Source organism: Quercus suber, unplaced genomic scaffold, assembly GCF_002906115.3.
Source record: "Quercus suber isolate HL8 unplaced genomic scaffold, Cork oak 2.0 scaffold_28, whole genome shotgun sequence".
Taxonomy (NCBI): Eukaryota; Viridiplantae; Streptophyta; class Magnoliopsida; order Fagales; family Fagaceae; genus Quercus; species Quercus suber.
In genome coordinates this window covers 1,447,789-1,463,761 of record NW_027069493.1, presented here as the reverse complement: position 1 = coordinate 1,463,761, position 15,973 = coordinate 1,447,789, and the positions used below count along the sequence as shown (strand labels likewise).

The window sequence follows — 15,973 nt, the reverse complement described above, 5'->3', positions numbered from 1 at the left end:
AAGATGAAATCAAGGACTAGCAACACCTCTCCTCTAAGCTTCCAAAACAATTGGGATAGAGAGGAATTATTACAACATAAAGATAACCTAGCATGGGCTACAAACTTGGTTAAAGCATGTGCTACCATAACAATTATCAGACGGTGACTAAGTTCCCTAGAATCATTACAAAGGGTTAAAATTGCCTTAGACACACATCAACCGAATCTCCATTTAAAGCATCAATATATATTTTAGCAGCCCCTTCCACTATGATTCTCTAAGATTGTTCCAACTTTGCCGATTGTACTGCCCATTAAATTCTTGTTGCTTCTGCCACAATTGGTTCCCTGTTTTTAAAAAGCCACCAAAATTGCCACCAACAACAACCGCAAGAAACACCAAGAAAAAAAAAACACACACACACACACACACACAAACACAAACGCACACACACAGAGAAACCATGAAAAACCACCACCAATAACACAATCGCAAGAAACAGCCACCACAAGAACCACCAAGAGAGAGAAAAAAAAAACACAAAGAAACCCATCATGTCAATCTCGTTGACAACCACACCACCACGCCGATCCCCACCTCACCACGCCACCACGCTGAACAGTAAACCCATTACCCATGGTAGCAAAACCTAAGACTAAAATCCACCAACCTATGACCTAAACTGACCCATGGTAGCAAACCCACCCATGACTACAACCAGAGAGAAAGAGAGAGAGCAATAGAAAAGAGAGAGAAACGAAGAGAAGACAAACAGAGAGAAGGGGAGAAACAGAGAGAAGAGGGAGAAGAGAAGTGAGTGAGGAAAAGATAGATAAGAGAGTCTCAAAATAAAATAATGATATTTAGAAGTGTACTGTAGTAGGATTGTAAAAATTTTATCAAATAGTATGGCATTTGGGTTTCCCCAAATCTATGGGAAGTACGTCTTGGCCTAAGGTGGACCATGACGAAGAAAAATGGAGTCGCCACTTAGATTAGGTCTAGGAATCATAAATATAGCGTCCTTTGTGGAAGGATTGGTCTTTTACCAAAGCAAGTGTCCAGAGTTTCGATATGGGGATGGAAAGGTGTTAGGCACCCAACCCCATCTGATTCGTTGGTTAGCTTGCACTCATTGTGTTCTAAATCTTAATCTCATTAAAGACAACTTTAATACATCATTCTAACTCACAAACTCTCGAGCATGCATCTAAGGCATACAACATGGCATCAATCATCCCAAGCCTAATCATTCATCTATCATGGCATTGAGCAAACATATCCAAGGATAGAAAGCATCGCATGGCAAAATCAAACAAGCATGTTTATGACATCCAAACATCAAAGACATGGCATTCAACCCAAGCATATTCATATTATTTAATCAAAACAAACTTATATTCAAACCAATGCATGTTCATATGAATGCATATGAATATTCATGGTGAATGCATGTTCATGGTATTCACACAACCTAGAACCCTGATAAACAATTAAAAGGCCAAAACAAAACAAACAAGATAAAACAGAGCAAACAAATATGTACAGATGTGAAAACTAGGCTTAAAAGAGGATAAACATGTGAATAAAAACAAAAGAAAACAAGCAAAAGATGAAATTAGGGTTTCTGGGCAAGAATATGCATACGAATACATAGGGTATGCATGCGCAGCCACCCAACTGTATGTGTACGCATACTACGAGTATGTGCACGCATGCAAGTTGCATGCATACTCACACCCTAAGAACCCTAACTCAGAAAAGTACAAAGCAAAAACACAAAAACAAAGAATCTAACAACCTAACATGCTCAAAATATAAAAGTAAAGCAAGCCTAGACTAAACAAACATATTAGAGCATTAAAACATATAAACAAACCAAAGAATTACAAAAAAACTAAGAAAAGTGAAAAGCCAAAGATAGAACCTTTACCCCCACACAAGAACTCTCTAGAGTTTGATTTCGACCATTCCCCTTAATCTATCTAGTCATAACTAATTAAAAAACGAGTTAGTAAACTTAGAACTTAAAGATCAAAATCAGAATAGGTCCTAATGAAGTAAAATTTGACTTGAGAATGTTTTGTAAAAAACTCCCTCTTTGATTCACTATTTTCTAGTGAATCTTATGTGCTTTACCACCAGAATTCTTCTCCCTCTAAAATCCTACCATGTATGGCTTTACATAATTGAAAATAGGGGTTTAGGATAGCTCCCAAACGATGTGAGATTTGTTCCAAACCAAATTTTAATGTAGAAACATTTCCTTTTTGGTTTTCGAAACCCTAACATGTGCATGCATGCCCGTGTATGCGTACACATGCATGAAGCATGTGCACACAGACCTTGAGCATGCATGCACATACGCGTGTATGCGTACGTATGCCCTAGGGTTTTTCATGGCCTTTCTTTTTCAAAAATAGTTTATATGGTCCAAAAAATAGTTATATTTTCCATAAATACTTTTCTCAAGTCAAATTTCATCTAATCGGGCCCTAAACTAACCTCTGGCTTTAGAATTCTTACATCATTGGGGAATAGGGGCCCACGTTGTAAGGGGTAAAAAATGCAATGTTTACACTGGGTAATGCATGTATTTGGTGGTTTGATGCTAAAAAAATAGTATTTCTGGAGTTTACAACCCCAAATACTAAAGCTTTAACCTCTTGGCATATCCAATGTCAAAGAAGGAAATGAAGGGAATGAAATGGATAATTGCATTGTACGTGAAACTCATCAACAGAAATGAAGTCAATGGAGCCCAATTCGTGGACTTGAGTTAAGAAAATAACCTCTAAGATGATTAGATGTGGGACTTTCTTTCTTGATGGTCTTTCATCAAAGCTAATTTAAGTAAGACTAACTAGAGATTAACTTTTTTTTTTTTTTTTTTTTTAGAATGTATGGTGGAAAGCTAAATGAAAAATTATTATATAACAAAGCATCACTGGATGTAACCTCATGATCTCCTACATAAGATTATGCTTTCTTACATAATTCTTTTAAAAAAAATTAACCGTGTAAACAATTTTTATATAAATAATTAATGTACACCTTTTTTTAATATAGGAATTAATGTACACCTATTGATAGTTAATTTGTGTATTTACTTCATTAAAACGTTCAGTGAACTAATATTTTGGAAAAATGCCACAGCCACATGTGGCAGAGTATAAGGTTATGCCATATGGAACTTTCCTTGATACTCTCTTCATTTAAGCTTCAACCTTAATAAAATTTGCATTTATATCATAGTAGTAGATCTTTGAATGCACCAATTGAGTAAATTCACATATTATGATATTAGGGAAATAAACCTTTTTTTGTAGAAGAATATTAAGGAAATAACCTAAGTTTTTGTCATGCGGCAAGTTTTTTGATACTCTTCATTTAGTGTTACACCTTAACAAATATTGCATTTATGTTAAAATATTGAGTAATACTATAGTTAAAAACTATTTTATGGCATTTTTACAAATTATTGGTGTGATAGATTCTTACTGGTTCTCATTTGGACTTGCCACTAAACATCACTTTTTACTTACCTATAACCATTCACCATGTTAACAGTTTGTGAAATAGTTTGTTGCTTTACCATTTTCCTTATATATATATATATATTGCTTTTAATGGATTATATTTCATTGGACATAGTACTCAACCAATTGTGCTCTCTCTATAGACTATCTTAATTCATTGTGTTAGAACTTAAAATGTTATTCTATAAAGGCAATACCTTGTACAATATTTTACACAATTCAATTTATAGACTTTACCCTAGTAATAGAGCCTAGACTCCAGAAAAACCCTTTTCCATTTCTTAGTTGTTTTGTCACCTCAAACACCACTTCCTTGGCTATAGCATTTAACAAAAAAGATCTAGATGTTATTATGATCTAGTTGCATGACTTTGGATCTTCCTTCATATGGTATAGTGGGAACGCAAGATATTTCTACTCCTGACCTCATTGTTAATCGACTTCCCGACCTCTTCCTTGAGTTCTCACCTATTGAATCCATCTTCAAAGAGTCTTCTCCCTTCTCTCTAGTTGCAAATCCTTGTGTCTTTTTGTTTTATTTATATTTTGTTAACATTAAATAGGTGCTAACTTTTTTTTCTACATTAATTTAATATTGAATCTCTTTATAAATTTTCATTCCAAAATGATGAAAGAAATATTGTTTTTACTATAACCCCAAAGATGAATTTCTTATTCCATCCCTTTTTTTTTTTTTTTTGCAATTTAAATAAAAATGATAACAGCCTTGATAAAAGTAACACAACAATGATTGAGAAGACAATGACATTGTAATGCAATTTCTTTTCTTCTTCTTTTTTTTAATTTTTTTTATTCGCTAAGAAGTAACACAATTTCTTAAAACACTAACATCAAAATAAATATATATTCAATACAAAAAATCCACACACAGTACAACTATAACTACGTACATTGCATTCTCATTTAGGGAAACAATTGAATCAAACTTAGCATATATAATAAATCAAATTTTAACAAATAATGAAACAAACACAATGTATAAATGCTTTAGACACGTGAAATGAATGGTTAGTCCTTTGTGTATTAGTGGCATTGCATCTTCATACTAAGATCTTCACAAGGAAAACAAGGTACTAGCTAGTATGAAATACAATGACTTGGGCATAGCCTAGTTTGAAGACTTATTAGAAGACAGGGAAGGCTAGTTCTAGGGCTAAAGCATTAATTTAGGATTTTTCATATGGGGGAGAGGACTTGGGAACTTTCTTAGCGTGTGTAAGTTAAATTAAGTCTTATTTATATTTTAATTGTTGTTGGATCGGTTTTAGTGATATGCAAGCAATTGTTAAGTTTCAGACTTTTGGAATGGATTGTTCTTAGCTGTACAAGTGCTGAACTATCCTTTTATAAGCATATATTTATACATAAACATGTTAAACTGTTTGTCACGTATGCATTTTCTGTGACTGCAAAGACAAAAATAGAATTGATTTTTTGGTTTTTGGAACTGGAATAGTAGTAAAATCAAAATAGAGACCAAAATGAGAATTGACCCAAAATATAAGGATCAAAAATGTTTTTTTTTAAAGGAAAAAGAGTTACAATATTTTTATTTTCCCTTTCTTTTTTTATTTTGAATTGTGGTTTTGTTGAGTTTTATATATATATATATATATATATTTAGATAATTTTCTTGGTGTTTTTGATTGTATGGTTCAAAAAATTGAGTTTGAGAAAGTTTGTCTAAATTTTAAAGGAAAAAGAGTTACAATATTTTTATTTTCCCTTTCTTTTTTTATTTTGAATTGTGGTTTTGTTGAGTTTTATATATATATATATATATATATTTAGATAATTTTCTTGGTGTTTTTGATTGTATGGTTCAAAAAATTGAGTTTGAGAAAGTTTGTCTAAAACTAAAAGAATAATTTCTAAATTTTATATACTTTTAATGATACACAAAATATTATAAATAAATTTTATTGCAAAATTAATATTTTTGATAATTTACCTTCTGAATTCTTGAGAAAAATTATATAATAAATGAAAATATGATTATAAATTACTTTACTATTTATTAAATTAGTCAAAAAAAAAAAAAATAACGAGGCTACCCTAAAAATATTATCCGCATTATGCAGTCTCAGCAACTAGTTTAAATAAAAACAATAACGGCCATGACACCTCAAGCAGGCTAGTAAATTAGAGGTTTGCCATTGAGCACGACTCACAAGGATTAATTCTTTCTTCAAGATGATTCTGCCTGTATTTGTTTTTAGATTTAGCGCACAAAATGTCAGGGCTTCCAGATGAAAATTATAGGCTTCAAAATAGTCCACGTAAATGTGGGGCTTTGAGTAGCCTTCCTCAATAGGTTTGTTGGTCCCTGGAGTTCCAACAAAGCCACATTGATTAACCGTCATTGGGTTTGGAGGCACAAAACAATTTGGTGCCGCCCATTAATGTCTTTACGCTTGAGCTTAACTTAACAAAGCTCACACACAAAATAGCTATAACTTGGCTGATCCTCAAAATTCTTTGATTGGCTCATTTGATATTACTACTTATTAGAACTAAAATTGAACGTCGTATCAAATGTGAAAGCAATAAATAAAGCATATTATCACCATGTAGCTCTTTAACTTTAGATATTTCACAAACTATAAACAAAATGTGAATAAAAAGAGATTATGATGAAATCCTTAAACTGCAAAGATTAGTATATAAAAAAATAAAAAAAAAGTTTTCCAATATTGACTAATATTTGATTGGGAATATACTCTTTCATTTTTTGTCCCATTAAGACGAACCAATTGTAGGAAAATCAAACTCTTGACTACTAAGCCACATACAAATGTTCCTTCTAAAATATTTAAAGGATTAATGCTCCTTAGTTTGAAACCCCATCTATAGGATTAGCTTGAATTAGAAAAACCCTTTTTTCTAATTAAGTAGATCTTACTCTACAATAACTATCAAGAATCTCTAAAAAATAATAATAATAATAATAAATAAATAAATAAAACTATCAAGAAACACCAGGACTGGCAGGACATATAGATTAAGAAATTCAGCCACAATTCTATTGCCTATCTAACACATTTCAAAAAGAAAGAAAAAAAAGTTTTGTTATATTTCTATACTTCTAGCTAATTAATAAAATATAGCTTGAATTTGATAAAAGATATATTCATAGAACTACTGTTTCAACACATGCAGAAATAACTCTTTTATAGAATCTTAATAAAGCATTACTCTTATATACAAGAAATAAATAAATAGAAAAGAGAGAAAGAATTAGAAATTAATCACATCAATCTATATAATAAACTAGCCATTCCCAAACCCTAAATAATCTCTTCCATTTGTTTATAAAAGCCAGTCCTATATATATTCGTAAACAATAGTTTATTTCATTGTATTTTTTGCGAAGACATGGGGGTTTTTATTTGAAAATAATTGATGTACAGTAAAGACCTTGGGAGGCCCATATATGTGTGGGTAATGGAAATGGATAAGGTTCTATACATGATGATTATGAGGGACCTTGCTATTTAATAATGCGAAAGCTATCACCAACATTTCTTGTATTTGCGTTCACAAACTGCCAAAACAAAGGACAAGGATAAGACACAAACATATATACACATAGAATACAAGCAAAAAAAAATGTGTCTATAAATTCTATAGTCAAATCCTAAAGTTGAATTGAGCATACTGACCTCAAAATATAACCCATCCTTTGTTGCATTCCCTCTTACATAACCGAATTCTGAAATCCTAGATAAACTCCAGCTATTTGACTGTGCATAAACAAAGTAATTTGCAAGTTCATTCATCATAAACATACAATTATACACAAATATACGTATGTTAGAAGTATTGGTTAAATGATAAAATTTACCATATTTTAATAGTTTATACTTTTGTAACAATCGGTAATTTAATATAGCTTTTGGGAAAATCGTTAATTTAATATGGTATCAAAGTAGAAGATCATATCCCATAAAAGAAAAAAAGAGTAGGAGATCCTAAATTCGATCTCTGTTTACTTCACTTTACCTTTCATTTAAAATCCCAAGTATTGAGCCTTACCTATTAAAAGGGAATTTGAGCCCACACAAGAAGGGAGTGTTAGAAGTATTGGTTTTTTTTTTTTTTTTTTTTGAGAAGGATAGAAGTATTGGTTGAATGATTAAATATATCATATTCCAATAGTTTAAACTTTTAGAGGAATTGGTAATTTAACAATGTATACATGTGAAGACAGAGAGCAACTTACATCAGTTGTGAATTTGTCTAAGGAAAAACCAGCCATACCAATCACTGCCTGCACTGGGGCACTGTAATTGCGGTTGTTATATGTATCTACCCCATTTGCATCTTTTGTAGGCATGGCCTTGCATTCTCCTTGGTAAACAGCACAAGTTCTCTCATAATTATGAACATGACCGAACAAGACCAAGTCGACCTTGTTCATATTCCCACATTGCAAATGAGAAAGGCAACAAACAAAAAATGACCAATTTGATAATTCATCATACAAGCTCGATCGAGGAATGTACCTTGTACTGGAGCAGTAATGGTTCCACAGCATTAACAAATTGTGGATCAACACTAGTGTCAGCGTTTGAAGAAGTGTACATTGGTCGGTGCCTGCAATTGGCAAATTTTACACCACTTATTAAGCTACTACATAGGCCAATTGTTTTGACATACACTCCTATATAGCACTTCCATAAAGTTGAAGGGTTTTTTTTTTCTTTGTTAATTAACTAATTGGTTATCCAACTGTTGGATAAAGTTCAATTTTGATCCTCCAACTATCAACCATGTCAATTTAGTCTCACAACTTTCAAAATCAAGTGAATTTTGATTATTTGGTCGATCCTATCCTTTTAAATTTTAATAGAGTTAATAGCTGAAATTAATTTAATATAGACTTTTGTACACATTCTAAAATAAGTTTTTGACTTGTGCCCCATTTTCTAAATTAACTATATAATTTCATTAAAATTGAACAAATAGGAAATTTAAGAATGACATTGACTTAGTTTTGAAAGCGTGGGGACTAAATCGACACAATTAATAGTTAAGTGATTAAATTGAACTTAAACTATATAGTTTGAGGATAAATTCGTAATTTTGTGCACCCATCCTCCCTCTCTTTTTCAATGTATATGAAATATACCTACCCCAAAAAATCAACCATGGAGTTTTGATCGATTACACTGAACCCATGTCCTCTTCCATCCATAGATACTGTATTACATTTTGTCCATGAAATGATGAGTAAGAGAAAAGGCAACATCAAATCAAATAATGGAGAACTCCATTGAAAAAATGAATGATAATAACACAAGATATTATCTTTTTGTAATTACCTGCTCTGAATTCACTGACCAATCATGCTCAGTTGAAATTATTGTGAAGTGAACACTAGCTTGTTCAATGGAATACCAAGGCTTATCCTTTGCCGAAGTTGGCATTGGAAAATAAGTCTCATAAGCAACTCCACATTCTCCACCTGAATCAGGAGTTACATATACTGATCCTGAGTCTACATAGTCCCTAACCAAAAAAAAAAAAAAAAAAAAAATTTAGTCAATCCCAATAGTTCTTAGGATTACCATATGTAATAATAACAACAGCAGCAATTATGTATGTGTTTGTATGTATATGTATTTCCGGTCACATATATATGCCTAGCAACCAATTTGAGATTTAGAAACTAAAACTGATTAAATAATGTGTTGTTCAAGAATTACATTTGTTGTGAATAAGTAACAAAAACATAATAGAAGTTTTAATGATTGCTCAATTAAATGGATCTCAAGCTAATTTAAGTGCTTCAATTAATTCTTTGAGCTTCATTTGGAGGTTGAAGAATACCATAAAAACTAAATCAAAATAATGATACAAAAAAAAATAATGTCATAAATAATTGATAAATTGTTTAACTTTGAGAGGCCACTGGGTTGATAAGCTCAAGGAAAAAGTCCCATTCTACTAAGAAACCTGTAGCGTAGCTTATGTCTCCAATATGGAAGATGGAGTCCACATTTACAGAATTCACTTCATCAGTCACAGCTTTAATCACTGAGACCGATCCTGGCTATAAGTTCAGGAAATTATTAAGAACACCCTAAATATGAAAATATGAAGAACATATAATTAATAGATTATACTTTCATCACTTTGGTGAGGATGTAACTTTCTTTCTTTTTGCAAAAAAGAGTTTCAATTATAGGGAGAAATCCTTTAATTTAGGTGTAACACTAATATGGGGGTTAGATGTTTCGAACCCAAAACCTCAAAGATTTCATGAGACCTTAAAAACTACTAAGCCAACTCCCTAAGATTTTTATAAGACCCATATTAGTCTTTGTTAAACTGATACCCTTAATCCACTCATGAAGGTGTGATAATTGTACATTGGTAGATGAAAAATGTGTAATCAATGCACATAAAGTTTTGACATTTAACTATATTTTTTTAAGGGTCATGCTAACAAGTGTCCTTAGAATATTGGTTAGCAATTCAGAAAAAAGTTTTTATGAAAAAAAAAAAATTAATATTTTGACAGCTTTTTTCATTTTCCATAAAAGTGATATAAAAAACTTTCCAAAAATGAATTATTAACCTATGCCCTAAAGGCGCTCGTTAGAATTTCCCTTTTTTTAATATATACATTATAGAATTTAAAATTTATGTGGTCCCTTCAATGATTATTTTTTTTATTGTCATGCTAAAACACCAATGAATTTTATAGTTTACTATTGGATTTTTTTAATGAATGTCATAAGGACAAAAAAAATTATGTGAATATAATGCTCTATTATTTTTTATTTTATTTTTTTACTTGTCTTAAAGAATGTCAAATTATTTGCAAATATTTTTTTTTAAAGTAATTTTAAATTTGTGTGCACACCACCATGAATCACTGAGAATTTTTTTTTTTAATACTAAATTTGTAGTATGATAATCGAAGATTTAATATTTCTTAATCTATACATTCAAACCTTTTAATTTATAGTTAGAATTTATAACCATAAGATAAGGGTACTATGTATATTGAACACATCCTACCTGAATGTAGTGTTCAACTGAAGAATCAAGAGGAGCCTTTCCCATATCACCATATGCAATAAAATAGAGTTTATCTGATCCTGCATCTGGTGGAGTCTTGAATTGGATTTGATTACTCCAACTAACTGAATCACTGCATTGTACGTAATGCCAGATATGTTAGCTATTTACATTTATTATATATGATCATTAATTAAGTTAATCTTAAAAAATAAAAATAAATAATAAATAAATAAAAACTTTGTTCAGAACTATTTGACAGATGAACATTTGATGACATAGTAAATTACGTGATAAATTGAGAGATGCTAACCATACCTTCCATATTTGTAGGAGAAGTTGCTTGAAGGCTGAAGTCCTGTCATCACTGCTGTATGAATGAAGCCTGGATCATGCCACCCGAAGTCTTTGGCTGGACTTGGTAGAGTCGAACCTATAATTTCAGTTTCATACACAAAAAAAATCTAATTAAGTAGAAGATGGACAATTAATTGGAGGAAAAAAAAAAAAAAAGAGAAAATCAAATTGGCTTAATATATAAAATAAATATTATATATATATAAGGATATTCAGACCTCTTCAAATATTTGACTATTTCCTTAAGCATGTGCAGTCCTCCCGTCCCACACACACTAGGTTATTACTAAGAGGAATCCCTCCCCAAAATGCTGGCAAGAGGTTTCGAATTTAAAATATCATGAAAACATAAGAACCACTTAGCCAACCTCTTAAGATGATATAAAAGAAATCTTTAACATACCATTGTTTGCCTAATTAGAAGGTAACAATAAAAACTATGGAGAAGGGAACTCACTACTGCACATATCATCTTGTGTAAATGTAGTAACTACAGAATTTTGTGACATGCCATCTCCATATTGCACTTGTTGAGGCTTGTCATCCCCACTAACCCATGTTAATCTCATCTGTACCAATAACCAATTTGTAAATGTTCAAAATAAGGGACCTTATGTTGGCTTTTCTCTTTGTATCTATCTCTGTTTGAAAACCAAATCAAGAACAAGTATTTTTTATTTTTTATTTTAAAAGCTCCTTACCGATTTCCCAGTTGAATCTATGCTTGAGAGATGTCCATATAGTGCCATATTTGGATTAGTAAAATCCAAAGGGTTCGACCTAGTCAGAATGCAAGGTGTGTCGAAGCCACCAGCAAAGAACACAAATTCAATGTTGGTTCTTATATTAATAACATGAAATGTTAGGGAACCACTGCAAGTGGCCACCACACATTTACCAAGCACAGATTCCTGGCAATCCTTCTTCGTGCAATTGAGGTAGTCTGGATCATTTTTCACGTATTGAGCCTGAGATTTTACATAAACATATATAATATATAGTTTTAGAAGTCAATTTTATGCATAAATTTATAAGTTCAAAGTTATTTTGGTAGCTAGAATATCCATGTTTTGTGTTTAGTTATATTCTTCTCTATAAGTAAAAGAAACCATATATATCAATTATGTAATTCAATGGCCTGGACAATCAACTACATATGTGAAAAACCACAAGGAATGTACATTATTATGAGATAGAATGATACATATGTTTATAATAATGTTATAGTCAATTGTTCAAGTCACTCCAATGCAATTTCAATTACTTGCTCGGACTTTTTTAGTTAATTATGACATATTACCTACCTACCTGAATGTATTAAATATATGCGGCCGTCCTAAACATTAAGTATATGGAAGTATTTTCTTCCTCTATTATGTTTTTCTACATTCCTATTATATAGCTTCTCCTTATATAATTTTTACTTGATTTTCCTTCCCAAATGACGTGGCAATGCACAACTAGTCAACTACAAATTTATAGCTAATATTCTTTAGCCAGTAATGCTACAAAATAATCTTCACCCTTTTTATGAAAAATTATAGAATATTTTGAAAGTAAAATAAATGCATGTTCATTCCTATCACATGAATAAATAATAATTGATCTTACCATAAATTTAATAAGTGTGACATGCTATTATGTAAAAGGGAGTATGCAATTATTGCACCTCCATAGTATTCTATTATTACCCTTCATAATTTTCACTATCAGTTTTATAATTATTGACATGACAAATTTTAATTGGAATTATGTTTATTTGCACCAATGAGAACACACATGTCACCTCAACAATTATTATTATTATCATTCAATTTGTTTCGACATTAACATTTTTTGAAGAATAATTCATTTTTAAAAAAAGAATATTTTAGAAATTATCTCATTTTTTTATGTTTGGTATCAACCTTAAAGAAAACTATATCTTAACTTTTCTTATTTAGTCTAATGTAATATAGAGTTGTTTTTCAAAAAAAAATTTAGTGGAAATAACTTTATCTCATACCAAGCTAATTAAATAATGAAAATTAAGAGATAATTTTCCTTTAACTTATTTTTTTTATAATACTACCAAATATCAGCAAACAATAAAAATTATATTCATATAAAATTTTCAATCAAAACAAACAGAACATTATTGCTTTTTAACAAAGCATATCATTATTTCATTTGAGCAACCTCACTTTAACATAAACTCACCATTGAAAATACGTTTTTTTTTCACCAATGAGAATACAAATACCAATTTATGCGGTCCCTTCTATGATTATTATTATTTTAAAAAAAATAATGATATGACAAGTTTTGAAGAGGTCAACAAAAAGTTAAAGACTTCAAATTTTTGTGTCCTTCAACTATTGCTATAATCTAACAAAACATGACAGTCATTCCCTTTTTCATTTATTTTCTTGATTTCATAAAAAGTAAAAATTAAAAACCTTCTATACAATCTGCATCTTTACTAGTGCATGCTTGACTTTCAAATTTAGAATCGTAATACCTTAACAGGATATTGGCATAGTAAAGGAAGATCACTAAGGTCACCAGTTTGTGCATAATAAGCCTCGCTCAATGGACAATCTGTGACACTGCATTTATATATTAGAGAACAAATTAATAAACAAACTTAGTAACATATAATCTAAAGAATATATAGATGAAATTAAATGCGTAAGTTTTGTAAAAGGTTTCTATATAATTCTTACTTGGAAGAAGATGGTGAAATCATGGCAACCCAATCACTACTAGAAGGAAGCAAAACTCCACTAACAGTAACCGTGAGGTATTCTTCATTTGACAGGGAAGAGTTTGGATCAACACTAATTTTTAGATAAGGGTTTGGATCATCACACTTGAGCAACTTCCTTCTATTTAGTACACGAAAGTCCGATATTGCAGTGTAATTCCGGTGCTCAGCCATGGAGATGCTAGCCAAAGGATGCAACCGTGAAGAAGATGAAGAAGAAGAAGAAGAAGAAGATGAATAACCAAGAATGATAATGAGTAAGAAGAAAATTTTAAGCAACCAAGGGGTGGAGTTTTCCATTAAAGAAGGCGGCAATGGACCAAGAAAAAAAGACTAAGAATAACTCAAAAGCTCTTGTCTAGAGTTGAAGAAATTGTTATGGTTTTTGAGTTCTCTTAACTTTGCATTTGTTTTACTACCTCTCCTTTTATGTCGTTGTCAGTATTGAAACTAAGGAATGGTAGATCCAAAATTTGGAGAATGATGCTGCTTAGGATACTATATGTATAATGCATAAACACAGCTAATGCATACATATCTAGGTGATTTGTACTAGGGAAGTTTGGCTTCATATCATGATATTGCTGGTTGTGTTAATGATTTATGATTGAGATATGGCAACTCTGACAAATAGTCTTTTTTTCTTTTTCTTTTTACTTGTATGAATTGTCTTGATGCACGTGCTGATGTGTGCCTCTTTACTTTGACTTCTTTTTCATTATCACCTCATATATATATATATATATATATAATCCATAGAAAGTTTTGTCCAAGACTCCTATTTGTCTAAACAAATACATTTTAGATTGTTTATCTATTGGTAATATTCCATTTAATTAAGGGTTTGTATTTGACTTCAAAACTGGATAATTACTAAAAAAAGTGATGATTTATTTAGGAGGAGGTATATCATGTATTAGCTATATGTATTCTCTCTTTCAGGACAAGTGGGTCCCACACATTGGTGGGGGCCACCTACTCTAAGAGAGAGACTATTTGTAACCAAAACATGGTATAATTTTCGCTTCTATAGTTGCAAGTTAGCAAGATTAATGCCATCAAAGGAGTTGTCTTTAACTTTTACATGGTTAATTGGTCCTCAAATAACATAGTTTAATTATATTCATTCTAGAAGGAGGTGATGAAAAAAAAAATTCCTTTTTTAAATTTCTAATGTGGATATTCATTTGCGAATGGAATCGTTTTCAACTAGAGCTTGTCTATTATAGCTTATACAAAGATTATGGGTGTGTTTGAATACCGTTTATTTTGCTGAAAACTAAAAACAATAAAAAAAATCATTTCTGACTACTGTTCACTACTGTTTAGCACTGTTTATTTGCCTATTTGCACTATTCATGTCCCCTAAACAGTGTAATAGGCGCTGGTTAAAAAAAATAAAAAAAAAAAAAAAATCAATGGAAAACAACTCTATTTCATACTAAGCTAAATAAGATAAATTAAGAAATAATTTTCCTTTAACTTATTTTTTTATGATATTACTAAATACCAGAAAACAATGAAAATTATATTCACAAAAGGTTTTCAATCAAAACAAACAGAGCATTATTGTTTTTTAACAAAGCATATCATCATTTCATTTGAGCAACCTCACTTTAACATAAACTCACCATTAGAATTACGTTTTTTTCACCAATGAGAATACACATACCAATTTATGTGGTCCCTTCTTTGATTATTATTATTATTGTTGTTGTGTCCTTAAACTTATTGCTATCTAACAAAACATGTCAGTCATTCCATTTTGTTCATTTCATAAAAAAGTAAAAATTAAAATCCTTTTATACAATCTGCATCTTTACTAGTGCATGCTTGACTTTCAAATTTAGAATCGTAATACCTTAACAGGATATTGGCATAGCAAAGGAAGATCACTAAGGTCACCAGTTTGTGCATAATAAGCCTCACTCAATGGACAATCTGCGACACTGCATTTATATATTAGAGAACAAATTAATAAACAAACATAGTAACATATAATCTAAAGAATATTAGATGACATTAAATGTGTAAGTTTTGTAAAAGGTTTCTATATAATTCTTACTTGGAAGAAGATGGCGAAATCATGGCAACCCAATCGCTACTAGAAGGAAGCAGAACTCCACTAACAGTAACCGTGAGGTATTCTTCATTTGACAGGGAAGAGTTTGGATCAACACTAATTTTTAGATGAGGGTTTGGATCGTCACACTTGAGCAACTTTCTTCTGTTTAGTACACGAAAGTCCGATATTGCAGTGTAATTCCGGTGCTCAGCCATGGAGATGCTAGCCAAAGGA

The 15,973-nt window shown here is 31.0% G+C and overlaps 1 protein-coding gene across 1 annotated transcript; it reads right to left on the bottom strand.

The window, feature by feature from the left end:
* Positions 1-6,846: 6,846 nt before the first annotated feature.
* Positions 6,847-14,272, bottom strand: LOC111986294 (probable inactive purple acid phosphatase 27). The gene is given in 14 exon segments (XM_065769548.1): positions 6,847-7,086; positions 7,205-7,285; positions 7,765-7,953; positions 8,048-8,138; positions 8,674-8,744; positions 8,867-9,062; positions 9,289-9,313; positions 9,444-9,597; positions 10,572-10,704; positions 10,890-11,004; positions 11,386-11,497; positions 11,630-11,896; positions 13,429-13,516; positions 13,634-14,272. Coding segments are annotated over 14 exon segments (1,917 nt in total). The 5' UTR covers positions 13,975-14,272; the 3' UTR covers positions 6,847-7,032.
* Between the last annotated feature and the right edge of the window lie 1,701 nt (positions 14,273-15,973).